Below are 25,839 nucleotides of genomic sequence, written 5' to 3'. Positions count from 1 at the left end.
AAACACAGACACACTCAATCTCATGCACGGCCAGTGTGCTAAGGAGGCAGGTCCCTGCGGTGTTTAGGTGATTCTGTGAAAGTGCAGCAAGTAACCAAAAGCACAGTTATGCTTGCTTCCCCGGTATTAAGGCATGCTTGGAGATAGAATGGTGAATGTGTGCTTGATGATGGTCAAGGACCAATCCTCATATTTATGGGCACGTCAAGATGCATGTGTGTCACACAAACTGAGGGTAACCTACAAGAAAATTGAACAATTCCTCCAAAGTAGATACAGTTTGTCAGCTTCCCGGTGCATTTCACAGTTCCCGAGGGCTGACAGCTGGTAGCATTTAAATCAAGGCCGGCATTGCAGCATCTTCCATTTTCAGTGTTATCTTGGACTGGAACTGTGAGGAGAGAAAAGAAATTGTTCATTTCTGCAGTAGCCCATTCAGAGTCAGGTATGCTAACAGATTGGAGTATGAGCAGTAAAATCTGCTGCAGGTCAGGGAGACAAAGAGGGAGGATTGGCTATGATCCACAGAAGAGTGTGTGACTTGCGGTACTGCAAATAACCTTTCAAATTCCAAACTATATTATTCTGGTGTGGTTTGACAGTGTGTTTCCTGCAAGTACTCTTGTTTCCAATATAGGCAGATTGGGCTTTGTGTCAGTCCCCTTTAGCCACTGTTTTGAGACTTAGTCAAACACATATTAGATCGATCAAAGAAGTGTGCATCTCTTATCTCACTCTATTCGTTCTTTGGTGTATCATTTAGTTTCCTATTAAGCGTTCGTATTTTAATGCATGGGGCACTATTTTACACCAGGAAGGGATATTCAAATATCACAGTCCTTTAGCTTAAATACTTTTTCTACACAGATAAAAAATAATGCTGTGGAAGTTACATTTTGGAATCAAAGCTCTTATTTTAATCAGTGAAAATCAATAGTAGCTTGGGAAATGCCATGGGATTGTGGCTCTGGGAATGAACTACTCTTTAGTGTTGAAAAAGTGGGGCTATCAATATAAAAGATGTACATATAATTAATTTGTATGATGAAATATCAGTAATAGAAAACATCTTTGTTCATGTCCAAAATTCACAAATAAGTAAGAAATCAAATAACAACATGCTTTAATATTCTCTAATGAACCTTCTACTGTTTATGAATCAGTCAATGTGTCTTTATTTAACTCTTGCATTGTCCTAAAACAATAAAACAAATAAATATTGTTTATTGTAAATAATAGCAGACAATTTCCTGAGGTACAAGATAGCAATTTATTTTACCAATCATCTTCAGAATGAAATAAGGAATGTTCATTATTCCAAAAATTACCCGTCATAGATACATCAGAATATTTTGTTAGACCTGCTATCCTTGGCGTGGTCTCCTCTGTTTTTTTTGCCTCTGCTTCCCATGTTTTTGACTGTGTGCTGGAATCTGTTTTTGCTGTTTTTGGTACTCTAGACACTTTACCACTACTGACCAGTGCTAAAGTGCAAGTGCACCCTGTGTAAAATGTATGTGTATTTGACTGTGCCATGATTGCCCAGGGCCTGTAAATCAAATGCTACTAGTGGGCTTGCAGCACTGATTGTGCCACCCATATGAGTAAGGTAACTTGGGTCAGATTTCCCACTGCAGTGTCTGTTTGTGCAGTTTTAAACTGTCAATTCGACCTGGGAAGCGTACCAACTTATCAGGCCCAGATCTTCCCTTTTTAAACCTCTACGGCACCCCTAATGTAGGCCCCAGGTAGCCTCATGGGCAGGGTGCAGTGTATGTCAAAGGAGTGACATGTACTCATGTGTTTTACATGTCCTAACAGTAAAATGCTGTTGCAAGGCCTATCTCTCTCATAGGTTAACATGGGGGCTGCCTTGAAATATCCTTAAAATGCCATTTCCCTTTGAGAGCAGATAGAAATATGGAGCTTGGTGTCTCTGAACTCATAATTTAAACATACATCTTTTGGTAAAGTTGGTTTTTCAATTTTCAGTTTAAAAATGCCACTTTTAGAAAGGTGGCATATTCTTGCTTAAAACTTTCTGTGACTCTTCCAGCTTGTGTATTCCCTGTCTGGGTCAGAGTGACAGTTGGGCTGTTTGTGAATCTCCTCTAGACAGTGACACAAAGGAAGCTGGGGTGTAGCCTGCATATCCTGATGAGCCACCTGAGTGGAAGGAGGAGTGGTCACTTACAACTGAATGGGCTGTGCCTGCCCTCACACAATGCCGTATCCAGCCCCCTTGTGTGTGTCTTGGGCCAGGCCTGGGCAAGGCAGGATCTTGTGAACAACAGAGACTTTCCTTTAGAAGTTTGCCTATTTCAAAAGCCGAAAAGGGTATAAGTATTGGACCCAAACCCCCAGATTTTTAGATTACATCTGAAACCAAGAGAAACCTTTGCCAAGGAGAAAATCTGGAGAGCTGGAGGAGGAGTACTGCCACTTTGCCTGTGCTTTGCTAGGCTGGCCTGCTGTTGCTGCTTCTGCCTGAAAGAGGACAAAGACTAGACTTTGTGGTATATTCCTGCTTGTGAAGTGTCTCCAAGGGCTTGAACTCAGCTTGTCTCCTGTTCTGAAGTCTCAGGGCCAACAAAGATCTCCTCTGCCAGCACTTGGACTCTCTGCAGAGACTCCTGCCCTGCCAAGTGGTGTCCTATGCAGTCCCTGGGCCCTTGAAAGGTGAAGCTTATAGAACAAGGACTGAAATCCATGCACAGGAAGACATAAGGGGAAAATGTTGACACACTACCTGCAACGCAGCTGTAAAAACAATACACCTCCTGCTTTGTGGCTGAAATCAATGCATCACCTGCATCGCAGCTGGAGAATCGATGCAACACCCGCTTGCGGCTGCTGAAAATTACGCAAACCCCATGCAGTGCGGTTTTTCATCCCTGTGCGGCCGAATTTCTCACGCATCGTCGCTTGGCGTCAAAATCATTGTGAACCTGCACGGATCCGATTTTACCTGTCAGGAAATTGATGCATCGCTCTCTTGCAGGAGAGAGAAACAACTTATCGCCTACCCAACAGGAGTAGAAACTACGCACAGCTTCACTTGTGAGTCAGGAATCAACGCATTGCTGACTTTTCTGACATACGTTCGCCTCTGTGGCTTTATTTTTTACACAAACCAGGTACTTTGTGTAACAATGTTCCCATTGTTTTCTATAGAGTAAGACTCTTATTATTTAAAAAAAATAATTGTATCTTGACTTGTGTACGTTGGATTTTTGTCGTACAGTTTAGTTTGATTTAGATAAGTATTACCTATTTTTCTAAACTGGTGCGGTGTCCATTTTGTAGTGTTTTCACTGTATTAATGTGTGTACTGGTACAAATACTTTACACATTGCCTTTGAGGTACGCCTGACTGCTTGTGCCAAGCTACCAAGTGGGAGAGCAGGGATTATCCAAGTGTGTATCTCCATTGCCCTGACTAGAGTGAGGGTCCCTACTTGGACAGAATGCAAACTGACTGCCAACCAGAGACCCCATTTCTAACCATTTTCATTTTATATATTAATATTAATTTAATATGTATTTTTATATATTTTAGAAATAGCATGATCAGTATTATCTTTGAAAGATGTTTAAACATGTTTTGAGATCGGAAACTGCACTTATTGGTAATGAAGCATAATGTATTGTTCAACATGTTATTACACAATAATTCATAATTACTATAACCTGAATAACAAATAAGAAACTTACTTTGCAGTTCAGAAAAGGTAAATTCGTATCTCCCAGACAAATGTCATTCAAGTAAAGAATCCACTTTTGCCCAGGAACACCACAATTTTGAAATATAATCATTTAAAGTACCATACCATAAAGAAGTAATTATAGAAACAGCATTACTGATTTTAAATGAATAATCTAGATCTGAATGTGCCAGTTTGGTTGTTTTAATGATAGAAGAGTAATTAATAAATGTATTGAAATTAATCATGGATAGCATAATAGGTATTAGAAATGGTTTTACTATATGCTGTATGATTTGACAATAAAGGATATTGAAAACATAATGTACATTGTCTATTAAGAAAAGCTTTACAGGCATTAAGAAAACTCAGTAAGCTGACTCCACTGTGTGATTTATATGTTCTTAGTTTATTGTACTTAATTCTGGATGATTTCTTGTTCCAGATGAATTGGAAGATAATACTGCTTATGGACTTCTTGAAACAGGAAATTGAGCAGAAACCATTGAAAGCATACCTAATATTTGTGAAACAATAACAATTTTAATAGTGCCTATCTTCCCCCACCAATCTAAGTAAAGAAATGACCGTCTGTCAAGTTTATCTTTGATTTTATTAATCATGCATGCACAATTTAATATTATGCTGTCTTTTACTGAATTAGAGAACAAAATAACAAGTTTTTTTGTCTTCTCACCATAAAATGTTGAAATGATGTGTGATATATGGTGACTAAAAGACATTCAGTGGAAACAGTTCTATTTTATTAATATTAGGGGACTAACCATACACTTTATTTATGAGTTTTTATGAGTTCTAATATAGTTGGAACACAGCCGCCAGGACTATTTACAAATATTTGCAAATAATAGAACATCAACAACATATGCAGAAAACTTACGAGTCACTTTTCTCATTTGTATTCCTCATTCTCTTCTGTATTTCAAATGACACATAGCAGAAGTTCAATAGCTAGTAAAAATCTCAAGGCGGATAATGGACAACCTTGTCTGGTGCCTCTATATAATTGAGAAGGAAGGAAGGAGGAAAATCTTCCATTCACAAATAATTAAGTAGCAACTTTTTAAAAATTTTTTATCATTAAATCAGAAAAATGTTATAACAGAAAATAAGTATTGTCAGTTAAGTTTATGGAAATCTTTTCCAGCATCTAAAGCAAGAAGGCTTAAAGAATTCTATTTAGTAGGAGTATTCTCTTATAAATGGCATATGAGTCATGTGTGATTCACTACCTTTCAAACAACCGTTCTAATCAATGGTAATATTATGACTGAACACTTTAACAAGTCAATTTGCCAAAATAGTGGCATATAATTTGCAATGTTAATTGATTAAGAACATAGGATGAAAAGTAGATATTCAATTGAGATCTTTGCTAAATTTAGGTAATATACTTGTCAGAACATCTATAAATACTGCAGATATTTCACCTACTTCACCGAATTCTGTAAAAAGAGGGAGGAAATAAGGGTGTCCAATGAGTGGAAAAAGCATGACCAAATCCTCCTGGTATTCCATCAGTAACAGGTGCCTATTTTTTAAGAGATTCAATAGCCTAATTGAAATCTTCCATTGTAATTTCAGATTGTAGAAGAACTGGTAATCTCAATTTCATAGCTTGTTCATAGCAATTTCAGTTGATCTGGTATGATCCACTTTACTGTATTAGGTTTAGTAGATTTTTTTTTAATTCATCGATAATATGTGAGGTAGCTATGTTGACAGTGTTATCTTTTATAGCATATATTTGAGTTTAATCTTTTTTGATATGTATATAATTTTGAGCTAATTGCCCTCCTTTATTGCAATTAAAATGAAGGGCCTGATTAGCAGTTGGGTGGTTGAACTGCCACAACTTCAATACGGTGGTGCTGAAGCAGCCATCCAGCTGGCAGCCTCACCACCACCGTATTACGATATTTCCAGCAGGCTGACCAGCAGAAACATTGTATTATGATGTTTCTGCCAGTCAACCCACTGGAAACAGTACAGCGGCAATGGCCTCTTCTCCCTTAGGGAGCCGAGGCCAATGCAGTCGCACACACCACCCTCTGAATGCTCACTGTCTGCCATAGCAGACAGTGCACAATTTAAGGGTGCTGGCAGGGGGCCCCTGCACTGCCCACAACATGGTCGTGAGCAGTGTAGGGGCCACCCTGTGTCTCCCAGCATTGCTTTTCCCCCTGCCTTTTCATGGTAGGGATGCCGTCATTAAAAGTCTGGCTGAAAGCAAAGTCATGATCAGCACAGTGGTGCAAACTCAGCACCGCAGTGGCTGACCTTGGCTTTGGACACCGCCAACCCGTCGGGATAACCCAGGATTGTGGCGGATCGACTACCACCACAAGTTTGGCAGTCCGTGGACCGCCAAACTCATTATTAGCCCCTAAATGTTGCTTTTTCGACATTTGTTGGCATAGATGCGTATTTTCTTAGTTTCTTGTTCATACATTGTGGTTAGATGTAAAATGAAATGCTCAGATGTGGAAATGTCTTTTTCTAGGTCTATTTATTTGGTGGAAAATTGTTTGTTCTTAAATGCCATCAATGTAATTGTTATACCTCTAATATATGCTTTAAAAGCAAACCCGCAAATATCTCTGATGTTACACCTGCTTTGCTACATAAATGATAATCTTCAGTAGAACACACCAAATTTAATTTATTACTATCATTTAAAACAACATCAACATTAATTTTCACTTCAGTGGAAGAAGAAGTGCATTTCTCATTTTAATAGCTAAATATATAATGGCATGGTCAGAAATCTCTATTTGCCATATATCATGAGGGGTAATGAAGGAAAAAAGGTTTTTAGATGCCAAGGGATAATCTCTTTATGTGTAGGAAAATGAAGCTTCTAACAATTGATAAGCTTGGTGTTTTTGAAAAAGGCTTTAAACATCTGAACAGATTTTAGAGGTTTACACAGTAGATGATCTATGTAATAGAGCATCACATGTTAAACCGAAATCCTCTCCTACAAATAAAGGAACATCACCAAGGCTATTGGCCTCTGTATATTAATAGAATGAAGGTCCTTCTCTTGTACGACCATAGACATTGATTAAGTGCAAAACAAAGTCACTATTTTAACTTTAGCATATTCATATTTACCATCACTATCCAATCGGTTGTCTAAAATCTGCAAGCACATCGTCATAGAAAATAGATTGCTACATCGAGATATAATGCATTCACCAATCTTTTTTTCACATGAGCTAGACTGTTGTCTTCTATATGTATCTCTTGTAATTAAAAACAACTTTTCTCTTTAGATAAATACTCTAAATGCTTTCTCCACTTGACAGGATGTCTTAAACCTTTAACAGTTAAAAAAAACAATACTTAAATTATAGGGATTACCCATAACAGATGTTAGCTAAAAGAAGAAAATAGTTACCAGATTAGAGGTCAGCATACAGAAAGAAGTAATATAGAAAAAGAAAGGCAAAAGGTAGCTTAGAAAATTAAACAGTAAACATACATATGGAGTATGAGAAACTGAAGCAGGCATTTAGGACAGGAGCACAATAACCATTTACACTTAAAAGAATGTTTACTTGAAACAGGGTATTGCAAAAGCATTTAATGAGAGCTAAACTGGATCTGATGAGTTGTAAATGGGTTATAGAAAGATTTTGAAAAGTTGTTTTTCCAGATTGTATGACCTATCATACTTAGCATTGGTCTTTCCTCCAACTTGTTGCCTTCCTTCTCCATTTTCTATGATCTTGTTTTTGCTGGTATTATAACTCTGTGCACTTTGCCACTGCTAACTTGTGCCAAAGTGCTTGTACTGTTTCCTCTAAGCAAGGTAATATTCGCTTACCCCCAGTTGGTATATTAATATACTTGTAGGCCCCTAGTAAAGTGATACTACATTGGCCTGTAAATTAAGTGCTACTAATGTTCCTTCAGCACTGTTTTTGCCACCCGCCTAAGTAACCCTTTGAATAGGTCCCAGGCCTGCCACTGAAAAGGGTGTTTGTACAGTTTTAAACTCCCATTTCAACCTAGCAAAAGGTTGAAACCTTTGCCAGGTTCAAACGCCACCCCTAGGGTAGGCCCTGCACAGCCCAGAGGGCAGATTGCAATGCATTTAAAAAGTTGGGCATGCACTTTTCCGTTTTACATGTTCTGTTAGAGAGAGACTCTGAATTTTATTTTACTATTTCAAGGCCTACCTTATACAGAGGATAATATTGGAGTTACCTTATTAAATTTATGCGTGTAATTTCCAAATGGGAACAGTATAGCAGTTCATCTTTGGTGCCTTTGAAATCACAATTTAAAATCATAACTTGTGTTGAAGTTGGATTTTAAATTGAAATTCAGAACATTCCACTTTTAGGTAGTTGGCATCTGCTTGTGTTAGCCATTTGGTGGCTGCAGCTTGTCTCTGGGTCACATAACTGGGTTTAGTTGGCAGTTGGGGGCTTTGCGTATTCCTCCTAGACTGCAACACACAATGGGACTCTTAGGTGGAATAGGCTGTATCTTACCTCCACACAAACGGCTGTATATCTGTTGTAGTTGGAGTTGCTGCTTGACCAGGGCTCACACCATAGTCAAACAACAACCCAAAATCCTCACAATCGCTGTCTGCCTCAAATCATGCCTAGGTCCAGGTCTAACCTAACCAGTTGACCATAGTAGAATTTTAACACTTTTTGGTGCCATATTTATTTAAAACGTATCAGAAGCATTTTTCATCAAGCTGGAGCATGCTGTCCTTCAGCTTCTACAGAGGCACAAAGGCTGTTATTTTGATATCCAATATGAAGTTTGCAGTGTTGAAAAAGCCAGGTGCTGGCCATCTCCCAGGCCGGCTTCCTTACTGCTGCCTAGTTAAAACAAGGCGGCACTGTATCAAAGGCCCAATCAGCCCAAGCGTTGCCTCAGTGCACAATTGAAGCCAAAAAGCTTTACTGTGTTCATTTGAACATTTATAACAGCCATACTAAGAGCCTTGAAGCTGTTTCTCTAAGTCCTTTCTCTATATTTAGTCTATTTTGCTTGCAGTCTTCAGACAGAAGAAGTTTAAAAAAAGAAAGGGAGAGGTTCTCATTCTCTTAACGCACACATTCTCATAATTGCAAATTCCAGTCTCTGTCTCTGTAGGTCAGGTGTTAACCAAGACCTTTTGGTTTCATTGACATTATGGCCCTGATTTATACTTTTTGGTGCAAAATTGGACTAATGCATTTTGCACCAAAAAGTTTAGCACAGTATTGCACTATTTCTGTGCACCAGCCGGGCTCCATATTTATGGAATGGTGCAAGCCGGTGCAAAGGATAGGCTAGCGTAAAAAAAAAAAACGTTAGTCGGGTGGGGCTGGCGGTATGGAAGAAGGGGGTTTTGCACCAAAAAATGATGTTAGGCAGGTTAGAGTAAAAAAAAATTACTCTAACCTGCTTAGAGTCATTTTCTGATGCAAAACCGTCCATACCACTTGACTCCTGTCTTAGAAAAGACAGGAGTCATGCCCATAACCCCAATGGCCAGTACAGGGGACCAGGGTCCCCTGGGCATGGCCACTGCACCCAGTGCCATGAAGGGGTGCCCATTTAAAAATAATAATAATACTTACCTGTATTTACCTATACTTACCTAGGATGGGGTCCCTCATCCTCCGCTTTCCCTCTGGTGTGGGTGGGGGTGTCCCTGGGGCCTGGGGAGGGCACCTGTGGGCTTATTCCATGGTGTTCTACCATGGAAATAAGCTCACAGGTCCTCTAACGCCTGCTCTGACCCAGTCGTTAAATAATGGTGCAAAGCAAGCTTTGCACCATTATTTGACCCCTCCTCCCGTGTGTGATTTTAGCACAGGGGATAAATATGGCACTAAGGCCATAGAGTCATTTTTTGCATGGGAATGCCTACTTTGCATCTCATTGACGCAAAGTAGGTTTCCACGTCCAAAAAATGACTTTAACTCCATAAATTTGGTGCTAGACGGGTCTTGCGCCAAAGTATAAATATGGAGTTAGACTTACACCGAATTTGCGTTAAAAAAATGACGCAAATTCAGGGCAAAACAAGTATAAATATGCCCTATATGTCTATGACAGTGACTGTGAGAAATTGGGTTGTTGGTTGAGAGGGTGAGAGCCCTTCTCAAGCAACATCCACAGTCCTCCTCAGGGTGAACCACAAAAAGTCACTAAATTAACCTGTGCTTAACCTTCTGGTAGCTTGGCACAAAAGCATTCAGGCTTACATTAGAAGCAATGTGTAAAATATTTAAACAGCGTGCACAGAAGAGAAATCCCAACTTAGAAAAATAGAGTACGTTATATTAATTCTAATTAATTGTTTGACACCAAAACAACAAACATCCAATCATTAGAACCAGAATTATGCATTTATAGTCCAAAATAGTGCCTAAAAGATGAAAGGGCCATCTGTAGAAATTTAATCATGTGAGATAGGGGCAAAGTCAAAAATTGAATTGAACGCGGGACAGATATACAAAGTGGATTTGGCCCAGTCTCCACTAACCTATCGACTCAAAAGAAAATTTGGACAAAAATGTCTGAGTAGTTAAAATTCAGCGGGGCAAAGCAGCCAGCAGTGCTGGAGGAGGAAGCATGGTCATTGGGGAGCCACTTGAAAAGATGTGGTGAAGATTCCTTCATTTAGACGTAGGCCCTCATAACAAGTTTGGCTGACACATGTTATGATGTTCCCACTGGTCAGCCCAGCGGGATCAATGCTATGGTATTAATCTTGGCTCCCTTAAGGGAGCCGAGGCCAATACTGTAGCACAACAGCACCCTTAGAATGTACACTGTCTGCAAGTGCGAATTCCAAGGATGCTGGGCAGGGGGGCCCCTGCACTGCCCAAGACATGGTCAAAATGTGTGTGTTTGTGTGGGTGAGTGCATGGTGTGTGTAAGTGTGTTTTGTGTGTGTGATGTGTAGAAGTATGCAGGCACTGTGCTCATGAAGGGAAGTGTAGAGCCATGCAGGTACTGTTCTCATGTAGGGATGTGTAGAGTCGTGCAGATGGTGTACTCATGTAGGGGTTTGTAAAGGTGTGTAGATGGTGTAATCATGTAGACATGTGTAGTGGTGTGCAGGTGGTGTATTCATGTAGGGATGTGTAAAGATGTGCAGGTGGTGTATTACTGTAGCTGTGTGTAGAGGTGTTCAGGTGGTGTATTCATGTAGGAGTGTGTACATGTGTGCAGATGATGCATTCATGTAAGGACATGTACAGGCATGCAAGTGAGATATCATGTGGAGACGTACTGAGGTGCTGATGTGGTATTCATGAAGGGATTTGTAGAGGTGTGCAGGTGGTGTACCCATGTAGGTATGTTTAGAGACGTGCAGGTGGTGCATTCATGTAAGGATGTGTGCAGTTGTGCAGATGAAACACTCATGTAGGAACGTGTAGAGGTGTGCAGGTGGTGTATTCATGTAATGATGTGTGGAGGTGTGCAGCTGGTGTATCCTATAGGGATGTGTAGAGGTGTGTAGGTGGAACACTCATGTAGAAATGTGTAGAGGTGTGCAGGTGGTGTAGTCATGTATGGATGTGTACAAGCCTGCAGTTGGTGTATTCATGGAGAGATGTGTAGAAGTGTGCAGGTGCTGTATTCATGTACAAACATTTACAGGTTGCAGGTTGTGTATTCATTAAGGGATGTGTAGTGGTGTGCAGGTGGTCTTTTCATGAAGGGATGTGTACAGGTTTGCAGGTGATGTATTCATGTAGGGGTGTGTAGAGGCATGCAGGTGATATATTCATGTAGGGATGTGTAGAGGCGTGCAAGTGGGCTATTCATGTAGAGACATGTACTGAGTGCTGTCATGGTATTCATGAAGGGATGTGTAGAGGCATGCAGGTTGTGTGCCCATGTAGGAATGTGTAGAGGCGTGCAGGTGGGGAATTCAAATAGGGATGTGTAGGGCATGCAGCTGGTGTCATCATATACGGATGTCAGTAGAGGTGTGCAGCTGGTGTCATCCTATACGACGTCAGTAGAGGTGTGCAGCTGGTGTCATCATATACGATGTCAGTAGAGGTGTGCAGCTAGAGCCATCATATACGATGTCAGTAGAGGTGTTCGGCTGGTGTCATCATGTAGAGATGCGCACAGGCATGTAGGTGGTGTATTCATATTAGAAAGTGTAGAGGAGTGCAGTTGGTGTACTGATGTAGGGGTGTGTAAAGACTTGCAGCCTGCTGTGAGCTGGCCTACAGACAGCCCTGGACTTTCTAAAACAGGGTTAGAAGGAGAATCAGAGAGAGGGGAGCGGTGACAGCAGAGAGACAAACAAGAACCAAAGACAGTGGTAAGGAGAGAAACTTCTGCAGCGAGGATGTGCTGGATAGTAAGTCAATGGAAAATGCCATCACACCCCGGGTTGGTAAGAGAAGAAATCCAGAAACGGGGTGCAGAGTGCCTGTCAGCCCCTGGGCCCATGGCAGCTACTGCACTAATGGCGGTCGGGTGAGAGGTCAGAGCAAAGCTCACACTTACTCTCTATGGCAGAATCATTCCGGTTGCACTCATTGGAGGAGCAGAAATGCTGAACCAACTGGTAGGTGAAATTCTGTCCCCTGGACTGGTAGGCATTGCTCTTGTGTCCCCCTTCTTTAGTTGAACAGTTCTTGAAGATGTTGTAAATCGGATCTTGGCCATCTTCACAAAAAAAACACAAAAGATAGAATAATAAGGAACGGAACCTGAAAACACACGCATTCCATTACCCAACACTAGGTCAACCTAGCTGACGTCATGTGGCATGAAGTGTGGCCCTCGTGAGACCAATGCTTAAAAGGAGACCGCGTTGACAAGGAGTTGTCTCTCCTAGTGACCTATGACTGGGCATATAATGTGGCTGGCATCCTGCCCTAGCGCCACCTTGGTGCCAGTTGTATCAGCTTGCGGCCACTGTTGTTAAAGAAATGGGCCAATCCATGTCTCACGCTTTGTCTTTCCTTCTCTTCTGCCTTGTACCCCTTTCTCTTCCTCTCCTCCCTCACAGCATGCTTTTCTCTTGCTCGCGTCCCTCTCCTCTCTCCTCCCCCTCTCTGTCTCCCGCTCCCTCCTAGAGCGTATCTCTACCTCCCTTTCACAATACCAGTATCTTTTTAGCTCAGTCTCCATTTTAGTCTCTCACTCCTTCTCTCTCTCTGTCTTCATCCTCTCCACTGCTTCGCTGCTTCTCTAACTCTCTCTCTCATTCTGTCTGTCCCACTCCCTCCCCCTCTCTGTCCTCAGTATAGTCATACTTGTGAGCTTGTGAGCCTGACTGCAGGTGATGGCTGTGACTGCGATGTTTCGGCATCCTCTATAGGTAGGTATGCTCCTGGGCCTGGATCAGGCTATGTTTGGATGAGAAGGGCTTGTGTTTTATTTAGTTACAGGGAGAACCACTCCAAAGCAATTGATGGAGAAACACTTGAATTCATTCAAAACTATGTATAGAGCATGGTTTGAGCCATGGTGCAATCTATAGTAAAATGTCTGGTACTGTGTGGGAGTACAAGTTGTATACACCGACAGTCTAAATATTTATTTTCTTCGGGGGGGAGGAGGGGCCATTTGGACCCCTTACCCATGCCGATTTCGGCCCTGGGGACTGAATCCATCCCCCCGGGTCCAGTCTAATTATTATTATTTTTTGGTAGGAGAGAGTGCATCCAAGCCCCCCTCCCCAGGCTGATCTCAGCCCCGGAGACCCCTTCCCCCAGGGCACAGCCTAATTATTATTATTTTTTTGGGGGATGGGGCTGCTTGCCCCCCCCCCCCCCAGGGCTGATCTCAGCACTGGGGACCCAATTCCCCCGGGCCTGCCCATGTGACCTGGGTGTCCCCCAGAGCACCCAGTGACAATATTGGGAACCGCAGGGGTGCCTGAAGGCCCAGTGGTCCTAGCCGGCTCCCCACTTCCTGTGGGAGACAGAATTGCTGGGAGCTGCTAAAGCAGCTTCCTCTTTGTAAGAGCAATGTTTCCTCTGTTTCCCTGCCTACATCTCCAAGGGCAGGGAAACAGAGGAAACCTCAGTGAGGGAGAACTGTTTAGCAGCTCTCCTTCACTGCGAACCGGAGTGTTTGCTATGAATAGGTGGGAGCTGTCAGCTCCCACCAGGTCACAGCAAAGAGCTATGTCCCTGAGGTGGGCACCCAGGATATACCAGGAGCCGGCCATGGGGGGGTGGCCGTCCACTGGGCCATCACTGGCCCCATGTGAGAGAGCTCAATTCTTCATGCAATATTCAATATTTCATTCAGTATTTAATTAATTCATGGAGAAGTGCACAGCACTTCAATGTGGACTAGATTATGGGTTAATATTTTCCAGCTCATGCTTCAATATAAATAATTCTGAGAAAATATATTCTTGATTATTACAACGTGGATCATTCCTTCAATAAATAGAAATCAATTTACTGCTGAGACTATCTGGTGAACTGTGGAATAATAAAAGCAATCCATGGTGCAATAGAAAATACATCTGACAGTTCACACTTCAGTTCCGGACTCCCCTCCAATCAGTTCACTGAGAAATATCTGAGCGGATTTTGGGAATACTATATAGGTGTGTTCAATTCATGGCTGACATATGTGATGCTGTGGCAGTAGGCCCGTTTCATAAAGGTTAATAGGTATGACTGATTCCAGGAATGTCAGGAGTAATTCAGGGGCCATTCAGGAGTAAATGAGTCGACATTAGCTCAAAGATTTTTATTTGTGACTTTGGCCCCAAACTACACCTAGTCTGTGCTTCAACCAACAAAGGCAGTTCTCTTGACATGCCCCTCCACCCCAGAGCTAGGTTTAGGAAGATTCAAAATTGAAGGCTGTGTTATCCAGCATCTTCCAAGTCATGTTTCCCACAGGTAAGCATGCACTAGGATACACTTGGCCACATACGGAATATCATCTCAGTGATGACCGTCTGGCAATCCATGGTCCCCTCGTCGCAGGTTTTTATGTCTCCAGAGCAGTGCCTGCTCTCCCTGCTAAAGCACACTTCACACTGGAGGGCGCATCCTGGAAAAAACAAACTATATTTATTTATTCTGTCCAATAGAAGCACGCAGAATACACTCAGTCACTGTTTAGAAAATCATCACCAGTTTATACTCTTGGAATTCAATATCTATTCCCAAACATGGTACATTATAAAGGTTGCTAACAGCTTTATTTGTGTGATATGTACTTTAACTATTAAGCCATCAGCTATCAGCAGAAAGTTGTAATATCAGTAACCATGTACCCAATCAATTGCAGCTTGACATCATCTATCTATCTATGTATCTATCTATCTATCTATCTATCTATCTATCTATCTATCTATCTATCTATCTATCTATCTATCTATCTATCTATCTATCTATCTATATGGTTCACTCACACTTTCCACTACAAAAGCCTTTTTTGATTTGCTTATAAGTTTTGAATCTGTGAATAGATTTGCATCTGTTCTTGTGATTTCCTGGTGTATTCATCGAGGAGCTGGCATGGCCATTTTGTTGCAGTTCCATGCAGGGCAAAAATGGGTTATTGGTTGACTGGGTGTGAACCCTGGTCAAACAGCAACTACAGTTCTTGTCAGGGTAAGAAATGAGCAAATCCCAAATGAACCTGTGCTCAACCTCTGGTAGCACAGCACAGAGCAGTCAGGCCTGACTTGAAAGCAATGTGTAAAATATCTGGGCAGCACTTCAAACAGTAAAACAGTGAAAGCACCACATAAAAAGAAAAATAGAACTTAATATATTATATTGATATACATTTTTATGTTGTATTAATATAATAAGCAAAACAAGACCAAAACGACAAGCATTCAATAAGCAGAACTTGAGTTATGGGTTTATAAAGATTACATTGTAAAACAGCACTTACAAGCCAAAAGTGCCAACTGGGGATATCGTGTTACGTTGGACCAGGACACCCCCATGGGGCCTAGGTGTCAGGGCATCCCTCCCCTGCCATCTTGCATTTTTTTAATAAACATTTTCAGAACAGGTCACTCCCACAAAACGGTGAAGATAATGGGATTTAGATTTTGGTGGATGGGATACCTATCACCGTTGTGATGGAGTAAACCGTGCACCAAGTTCTAAATCAGGCCCTAAGTCCCTGCGCCCTGGGATGGCTGTCAGCAGCATTTTTTAAATGTTGCAGGCAACCAATCAGAGCGCTCACTCCCATGGGAGTCTGACTCCCATAGGAGGGAGATGGCCCAAGGGGAAAAATATTCCCTGGGCCAATCAGAATGCTTTATTTTTAAAGTGGCTTGTCTGCAAACTCACTGGGGCAGAAAAAATCTGCCTAGATATGAATTAGCTGCATTTGCCACATTATCCATCATCTGCCACATAATCTGCCATTTTGACAAAAATGACCAAAAATTCCATTCAGCAGTTTTTGCTCCAGTTTGCCTTAAAGAAGTTCATGGAAACTGCAAGGGGGTTTTGCAATTTAGAACTCCCTTTATTCTCGGACTCCATTTGATGGATCCCACCAAAACTATCCAGGCACAAAATAGCAAAAAGTAGCACCAGAAAGTTTGTTGAAGATTCATGAAACAGTGCCATTGTTATTAACAACACACAAAAAACTTTTCCTGTGAATAGATGACCTAGTGGGGACCGCATAGTGGATTTGGTGCACTTCAACCCTGCCTTGTGTTTAAATGGCTATTATTTCATATTTCTGAAGACTATTTCAACAAGCATGCTCCGTTGGTTGCCGTTCCACCTCCCATGAGGTCAGGAGTATTTTCCCTGTAGTTTTGGACATACATACATATATATATATATATATATATATATATATATATATATATATATATTCAGCTGGTATACACAGAGTTATTTCAAGTAACAATACCTTGTGTCCTTAGGTAACTATAACTCATGCCCCAGCCAGGCACACTTTTTTCCATAAAAATGTTACTGCAAGTATTACATTGATACTGTCAATGATGTTATCAAACATGTTATGAGTGTTGTGATATCTGGGGTAATTAGCAGTGCATGACAAGGGGCGAGTTATAGTAACTATAATGTCCCTGTAACCTTTGTTTTTTTAAGTGAATTTCTATGGTTTTTATAATAAAGGTAATTTTAATTACCATATGTTAATCCAACTATGCCACACCCGGCCTTCGGCTGCATGCAGAGGGGGTTGGCCAGAGGGTCTGGCCACCTGCATCCAACTCTGCGACATTCACAGCCAAAGGCCATGCACACCGGGGGCCATTTGGCCAACCCCCTATGATCACATCAATCTCCCGCTACAGGGCAACTCTTTATACAAAAACCCAATCCCAGGGTTGGCCACAGGTCCTGCCCTGGGGCCAGGTCCTACGGCCGGGTCCTGCAGCCAACATCCTAAAACCATTCAGCCCCATGACATGCACTTCAGAATGCTATATGTTGCGCAAGGCTTAAACGGGACAACATTAAATATATTTATTTAGGGGGCTGCACTGCCCTCCTGAGTACCCAGGATCACCATCTCCCTTTGGCAACATAATGAAAAACGTAAGGGGGGCTGTGAGGACCCCTCCAGGGACAACTACCTTCCCAGGAGAACATTAAATAAATATATGGAGGGGGTGTTGGGCAACATAGCAACAAATGTTAGGAAGGCCATGTGGACCAACCTGGGTCTCAGGGACCACCACGTCCCTGGGGTTACATTCATTAAATTAATATACAGAGGGCCACACTGACCCATTTGGGCCCTGGGGACCCTCACCTCCCCAGGGCTCTAAAGTTACAATAAAGCAGGGGGCACACGGACCCCAAGGAGCCCAGGGCTCATTACCTTCCAGGGGCTACAAGAATAAATAAAGCAGGGAGGCGTGTGGACACCAAGGCTCCAGGAAACAGGAGTGTTGCACAGAACTCAAATGTCCTGAAGAGACTACCTCTTCCCTGGGCCCCTGATTTTACTTTGTTATTGTGGCCTGGGGAGGTTATGGTCCCTGTGGCCCAGGTGGGTCCACTAGGCCCCACAGGCATGATTTGTTTTAGCCCCAGGAAGGTGGTGGGCTCTGGGGCACAGGTGGAGTCTGTACGGCCTCTCGCATATCCTAAAATTCTGCCCTGGGGAGGTGGTGGACCCTAGTGCTTCAATAAGCCCCAACGCATTTTTTATAAATCAAGCCAAAGCCTCTGGGAACTGGCCCACCCGGGGACAAAATTAAAAGCAAGTGCAGGAGACCACACTTGCTTTTCAAAAAAAAAATCACAGCAAAAGTTGAGAATTTTACCATGAATTAAAAAGAATTGTTTTTTTGCCCTGGCAGCATCCCAGGGAAACACCTGGACCAAGGCTAGGGAGTTAGGGTAAACATATAGTGCCCCCTTTTCTTTTTTTCCCATTTGTTTTGAGGACTTAGCTGAAAATATATATTTTCACTGAAAAAAACAAAGTTACAGGGAAGTTATATTTAGGTTAGCATTTTAAACAGACAAAACCATAGAAATTCACCTGTTATAGTTAGAGTTATCTCAAGTAACTATAACTTGTTCCCTATGATAACTATAAATTGCGCCTCCGTCAGACACAGATTTTAGTAAAAATGTTTACTGCAAATATTAGATTGATATTATCAATGATGTTATCAAAGTTGTCATGAGTGCCGTATTTTGTGGGGTAATTAGCAGTGCATGGCGGGGCGCGAGTTATAGTTACCTTAGTGCATGAGTTATAGTTACTTGAGATAACTCTAACTGTAACAGGTGAATTTCTATGGTTTTGTACGTTTAAAATGAGAGCCTAACTATAATGTCCCTGTAACCTTTGTATTTTTCAGTGAATTTCAATGCTTTTATAAATTCTATTTCCTAAATATAACATCCCTGTAACCTTTGGTTTTTCAGTGAATTTCTATGTTTTTTTAACATGCAGTAATTTTCATTACTATACATTAATCAAACTACCTCCGTGCATGACCTTCGGCTATGCGCGGCGGCGGTTGGCCACAGGGCCAAACCCCTATAAGCACTCAATCTTGCAATGTGCATGGCCTTCACCCATGCACAGCAGGGCTTGCCCGCAAGGCCTGGCCTGCAATCAGTCCCTGTGGCCAACTCGCCCTTATCACCCAACCCTACTCTGCACATGGCCCTTTGGCATTGCACGGCGGGAATTGGCCTCAGTCTATCCTTTTAGATGTTAGAATAGGGGTAAGAGGGTGAATCTGGGGGAGTGGATGTGAGAGTCTCTGTGTGGATGTGAGAGTGTGTACAGCAGTGTCTTAGTGGGTGCATCAGGGTCTGAACAGGTCTGTTAGTGGGAGCATGAGGGTGTCAGTGAGTGGGTGTATGAGAGTCTGAGTCGGTCTGTGAGTTGGTGCATGAGTGTCTCAGTCGTCTGTGAGTGTGTGTGTAAGGGTTTGAGTGGATGTGTGAGTGGGAGAAAGAGATTGAAAGAGAGAGAAAGAGAGCGAGAGGAGTTTTTAGGCTTTGATGGGTGATATACCTAGAATGAGATATTTCTGGACAAACTGAAAAAATTATTTGTCAATTAAATTAAAAAGAGTTAGATCACCTTTCAATATGAGCCTTAAACGTTTGAAGTTTTAAGAATATGAAAGGTGGAAAATGATCACGGACACGCCTGGTGTAGGACCCTCAACCTCCAGTGTGAGGGCCTGAGACCTTCACCATTAGGCCAATGTTTTTTTTTACATAAATGTATTTATTTGGTGCCCTTTATGGGCTATCTAGGACTGTGGGGTAGCCTCCAGGCCTCTGGATATTTGTTCCTATGCAAACCCTTCTGCTCCACAATCTAGAGTTTCTGATATCCATTAACTTTCCTTAGACCTGGAGTGTACTTCGACCTCTGATAAATATTTAGAGCCTGCAGAAAATAAAGATCATCCTTTTATTACACATATAGCGCTCTCTGCAACTGACTCAAAGGATTTGTGATTTCTTTCTTGTAACCTAGGTTGAGAATAGTTCAGTGGTCCCTTCCCTTCCTGAAAATGATGCTAGCCCCCCAGCGCCATATTTAACTCCTGAAACTGAAATGACGCGCACCTAGAAGGCAGATCTAAATAATGGTGCTAAGCCCTATTAGCATCATTATTTAACACCTGGTCAGACCAGGCATTAAAGTGCTGGTAGGCCCATTTTTTGGGGGAATCGCCATGGCATGCGTACATAGATGCTCACCCCAGTATCACCACCACCCACACCCCAGGGACACTAATGGAAGGGGGAGCCCATCACAGGTAAGTGTATGTGTGTAGTGTGCCACTGGAGGCCCTGTACATGGGGCCCCCTGGCTGGCACGGGTATGTTGGGCTTGTCCTGGGGACACTGGTCCCCCGTGGCTGCAGAGATGACTCCTGTCTATACTTAGACAGGAGTCATTTTTGGCTATTTGTGCATCAAAAAATGATGCTAGGCTGACTACCGGCAGGTGGTTTTCCGCTAATCAGCCTACCATCATTTTTTACCCACTAGCGCCATTTCCCTTAACACCATCCACCACTGGCTAGCGTCTTTTTTTGAGACGCTAACCTTAGCGCCATTGTGCATCATTTTTTAAATATGGCGCACAGATAGTGTTAGGGAATGGCATTAGCTTGCGCTTAAAAAAATGACAGACAACTGCACTAGCGCAGTTGTGTGTCATTTTTCATAAATATGGGCCTTGCTTTCTTTTGATCAATTTTTACTTCAACATTTTTTCCAATTATTAAACTGACCTGATTTATGACTCGGACAAATGTATTTCTTAGTTTCTGGAGAAACACTCTGGTAGGGTCTATATAATCTGGTGTGGGGACTTCAATATAACAAAATGCCCCCTATCGGGTGACCGGCTTCGTGGTTTGACTGACTGGACAGGGGATAATGTAACCCACTTTATACATAATGCTTATGGGAGGGCTTTAAACAATCTTATTCTTAAGTATGGCCTTCTATTTAACACAGATATGATACATCAGAAACTTTCAACTCCCCGTACATTTACTGGGAGAGGAGTGGGATCCACTATCGATTTTATTTTATTTTCCTCGCTGTTATCTCCTTTGGTAATAGACAGCACAATTTTGCCATCCACCTTGAGCAGCTGTAGCTTAGTTAATTTACAAATCAGTCTTTCTGTTATGAATCCACTTGCCCCACTTTTCCCTATGCCTTTGCATTTTAATGACAACAAGGAGATTCGCATTAGATGGGAAAATATTTTTCATGGGAAACTTCTTACAGACCTTGTGTCTACAAATAGAGATGACTTGATGAGCTACTTTTCAGTTACAATAGATCCACAATCTGTACTGGGCAGCCTTGATTCTCTTTGTAAAGCCTTGCCTTACCTATTGAGGACTAAGAAGACTTCTGTGGAATCCACCTCGTGCGGATAGTTAAATCATGCCTGTACTCATTCCCATAAGAATTTGAAATTGGCCACTAAGTCTATCCCCAGAAATGTCGATAATATTAGGTCAGCTAGAAGACTCTATATGCAAGCCCTCAAAGACAGGAAGAAAGAAATTAGGGACAAAGCCTGGCTGCCCATTTTAAGAGCTAAAAAGCCTTTTGGGAAATGATAAACAACCCTCGAGGAGAAGTGTGGCTCAATGGTTAGAGCGGCAGACCCTGAAGCAGAGATCTGGCTCAAGACCAGGGTTCAAGTCCTGCTTCGGCAGGTCTTGGGCTCAATTCCCCTTGACCAGATAATCCTCGCCTTGGTGCCTAATCTAATTCATGGGTCCCACTCTGCAACTCTGGGCAATAGCTTGCTTAATCTCCACAATGGCCCCAACAGTGCTTGGATGCCTGGCTTCACCCTGGGGGTGCTCAGGAGTGGGTGCCTCACAGGGAAAAGCCAGGAGGGGTTCCATAGCGGTATGAGTACAGTGCCTTGAGACCCTAACAGGTGAGTAGTGCGCTATACAAGTGCTAATTTACATTTTACATTTACCCTTCTTCTCAAGAGGACAAAAATCACAAAACTGATGCTCATGTCCCTCTGGGCTTCTAGCGAGGTCATTTTTCTAATATCTTTGAGGATAGTCTGTCTACTTTGCCAACCCTGGGTTGCTTGGATTGTCTTGCTGCAGTTGGGCTGATTCCCATCTCCTATCTGAGTGTGAACAGTTCATCCTTTATTACAATCAATGTTAATGACGACTCACTGCCAAAGTTGAGGAGCACCCCAGAAAAAGCCCCTGGCACTGACGGGGTCCTGGCTGATGTCTTTAGACATAACTGGGCCGTACTGCTGACAAACGTGCTCTGATCTGTTCTTAGGGTGGAGATTCCCTGCTCGTGGAGAAAGTTGACCATAGTACCCATTTTCAAAAAGGGTGACCGAGGAGATCCATCCTGTTATCGCACAATATCATTGTTGGACTCCTAAGCCAAGATCCTGGGTAGGGTCCTCCTTCAAAATCTAGAACATTGGGCCAAAGAGAGGGGATTACTCTTGGATGCCCAGTTTGGTTTTAGGTGGGGTGTATGGACAGTAGACCAGTACCTCAACCTGCTCCTGTTCTCTGAAAAGTATGTAAAGGCCATGAATGGTTCATTTCATTTTGCCTTTGTGGGCCTTCCTAGTACTTTTGATCTGATTGACCGGCACAGGTTGTAGGGCCTAATAACAACTGCAGGGGTGGAAGCTACATTGATAGATATACTAAAACAATACATTGGGACACCCTGGCCCAAGTGCATTATACGCAGAATGGGGAATGTTCTTCCTGATTTAAGGTAGGCAAAGCAGTTAGATAGGGCTGTTTTTTAGCCCATTTTTTGTTTTATACATCAATGCTCGTGATCAATCTTAACAAAATATAGGGCAAGATCTTCCCAGAGTGTGTATATATATATATATATATATATATATATATATATATATATATAGACAGGGCTGTATTTTAGCCCCTTTTTTGTTTTTGTTTTATATAAATGCTTGGGATTAATCTTTACAAAATATAGGGCAAGATCTTCCCAGAGTGTGTGTGTGTGTGTGTGTGTGTGTGTGTGTATATATATATAAGGTTTTAGGTATTAGTATTATTTGCATGAAAGCCTGGTTATTTTGTCAGATTTGTTTTTTATCATTTGCTGCCCTAAGTGGGAATGCACTACACTGCATCACTGGGAAAGGGCAGGAATGTGTTGTATTTACCACACTTTCCCCTGCCTGTTCTCTTGTGATGGTGCTCTTTGGGCAGCCTACCGCCAATTCAGGAACCCTTGCACCATGGTGCAAGGTTGCCTGCATTGCATGCAGGATTGTTTTTTCTGCAGGAAGGGACAACTTCCTGCAGAAAAAAACAATCCTGAGATGCATGTTCCTCTTTCTTAGTATGCTGCTGAATGCAGCACACATAGAAAGAGGTGAAAACATGGAGGAATAAACATGGTTCTCCTTGTTAAGCTTCTCCTGGGGAGCTGTATCTTCTTGGTGCATTCACAGGTTTAGAAGTGCTTGTAAATTTGTGAATACATCAAAATGTATGGCTTTGTGTGAGGACACCCACGCAACACCCAGGGGAATGCCTCTCTGGCGCATAGAAATGTGACACAGCGATTTACATTACTCGAGATTCTAAAGCCATGCAGGGCCATGGAAGGTGGCCTCGATTGGCTTCATAAATCTCACTTCAGGATTTGTCACTCTTGAACCACGTTGCGTGGGCAAGAGTGACGCAAAGTGGGTCATAATTATGACCCTATGAGTGTTCACTGACGCCCGATTCTCTGCCCATTGTTGAATGCAGTTTCTGACCAGGGGTGTGTTTTGCACACTGAAAAGAATTTCTGGTATATATTCATGCACAATGCAAAGCAGATAATATGAGTTAAAAATTCATCACCATGGAGCACAGTTGAATTCGTTCTTCTGCCAGCAAGAGCTCGTTGACCCCAAGATCGACCGTGAAGAGAAAGAGATCTACCCTCACGGGAAAGATGTCAGGCATCAGCGTCCCGATCCTGCCAGAGGTCTGCACTTCACTACGTGGTCAATCCAGGTTTGATCTCTTATACATCTTAAATAAGCAAGAGAGGAGAATTCTAGAAAACCCCTCCCACTCCGCAAGTTGTTGTTCAAAAATGTTGGCTACTTCAGGTCAGACTTGAAAGGAACACGTTAGAACTGGCCAGGATCTCAAGGTGCTCTTCCAAAACTAAACCGTTCCCTGCTGTACCATAAACATCATCCTGGCACATCCTTATCTCTCTAACTCTCCCATGTTATGCCTAAGCCCTTGGTAAGAAAGAACACGCATAGTGAAAACATGAGCGAAAAACACATTGGATAATTATGTGCACGGAAAAATACTTGCACTTTTAACGTGGCGGCAAAGTTAAGACTAAGCTGAATACAAAATGGAGTCTGTAGCTGCCAATGTGACGGTGTGCTAGTGGCTAAGCTAAACACAAGATGGAGTCAGTGGTCTCCAGATACCATTACAGAGAGTGAGCTTGAAAAAAATATATATAGTGGTCCATGGGTCAACATTTTACTGAAATATCCTTGGTATGTAAAGAAATCCACTCAGAACAAGTACTATTTATTTCAGTGAAATTGTTGACAAATTGAATAGTTTGCAACAGTGGGAAACTAAAACATATTTTATTTTTCCTGGAAATATGTGTCTGCAATATGAGAGGGATATCAGTACATTTTGAATGAAAATGGTTGTGTTTTTGTCTTCAGCCTGCACACTCTGGTACAGAATTCATGCTGTCAGAGCAAGACTGGTATTGAGTTATTAGAATTGGAATCAGTGAAAAAAGGTCGTATATAGATGCGCTAGGTGCGTTACCCTTCTTCTAGAATGATGATTACAAACTGTGACCGATAAATAACACACAATCGCTTGTTTGGGAGCTTTCTCAAAGGAAAATATTACATGAAAATGTCAAGAAAACAAACTTTTCCCAAGATACTTTTGTGATAAAAACATGTGACCTGTATGCCAAATGTGCATCTTTGGAGCCCATTATTAACCCAGGGAACTGTTTCACAAGTGTGGGTACCGGTGAACTGTAGATTACAGGAAGAACTCTGAAATAGACTGTTCCTTGTGACATCTCAATCACATTTTACCCAAAAAGGTGCAGTTCAGATTCTTTACAACTTTTAAATACTCATTCTGTTTACTCTCCCGGCCCTCTCCTCTCCCAGTCTTCAGTCTGTAGTTTCTTTTGTTGTTCCCTTTCTATATTTTTCTTAATATATTTTTAATTTTCATACATTTTCCCTTTTGATTTCCCCTCTTCTCTGTCCCCTTTTGATCTTTTCTCGTCTTTCCTCTTTCACTCATGTGTGTTTTCACCATCATCCAGGTGGCGGAGTGAAGCACGGAGCATAAAGACATCGGCGGCCGTCGCAAATCTCAAGGGGAAGGGCGGGGGGAATGTGTACAACAGGACAATACATAATAACAAAAAATAAATAACAGTAACAGAAAAAACATACCTTTTCCGACGACGCTGCCTGCCACCTCGCTCCTCTTCTTATGGTGTCCCAGCATTCCCTGGGACACCAGCACAGGCTCCCCAGCAATCCTGACACTGCTCTCATGCTATACCTAGCATGAGAGCAGTGCCAGGATTGGTCTGAGTGGCTTTATCTGCCACTCAGTCACTGCGTTGGAGTCTGTGCAGTTTCTCCACACCCGGGTTGGAGAAACCTAAGTGCACATATGTGTTTGGCAGGCATCAGACGGTCGGCAAACACACATGTACACTTAGGTGCACTCTCTCCTCCTCCCTCCTCCCCCCTCCCTCCGCCCATACCCCAGCCCCACCCATTCCATCACACACTGGCTCAGCTGAGCCAGCAGCTGAAAAATTAAACAAAACATTGTTTTATTTGTCAGCTGCTGCTTCTTACCCAGTGGGGCAAAGTTCCTTTGCCATTCCAAAGGAGCCACCCCTGCATACAAATCTCCATGGAGCACAGAGAACGGGAAATGCACTGGAAAGCCCCAGATGAACATGCAAAGAGACATACACATGCAATGCAGAACCACATGTTTAGGTGCTCAATCACTGCAGTAAACAGAGACAGACCCTGCAGATATACACCAGTAATAGACTCACCCACACAAAAAGGCAAACTCACCTACTAAAGCAGGAACACATTTTCATCC

At 42.3% G+C, this 25,839-nt stretch overlaps 1 protein-coding gene across 1 annotated transcript in view; it reads right to left on the bottom strand.

Annotated features, from left to right (window-relative positions):
- LOC138246609 (phospholipase A2 inhibitor and Ly6/PLAUR domain-containing protein-like) overlaps positions 1 to 25,839 on the bottom strand; it is a 168,035-nt gene that overhangs the window by 95,254 nt on the left and 46,942 nt on the right. Inside the window, exons 2-4 of the mRNA XM_069201309.1 lie at positions 14,622 to 14,741; positions 12,222 to 12,383; positions 245 to 391 (exon numbers count right to left, since the gene is read on the bottom strand). Coding sequence (XP_069057410.1) covers positions 245 to 391; positions 12,222 to 12,383; positions 14,622 to 14,741 — 429 coding nt within the window. The remainder of the gene's footprint in view (positions 1 to 244; positions 392 to 12,221; positions 12,384 to 14,621; positions 14,742 to 25,839) is intronic.

The sequence above is a fragment of the Pleurodeles waltl genome, chromosome 7 (assembly GCF_031143425.1).
Source record: "Pleurodeles waltl isolate 20211129_DDA chromosome 7, aPleWal1.hap1.20221129, whole genome shotgun sequence".
Classification (NCBI taxonomy): domain Eukaryota; kingdom Metazoa; phylum Chordata; class Amphibia; order Caudata; family Salamandridae; genus Pleurodeles; species Pleurodeles waltl.
This window is presented reverse-complemented; position numbering and strand designations above follow the sequence as displayed.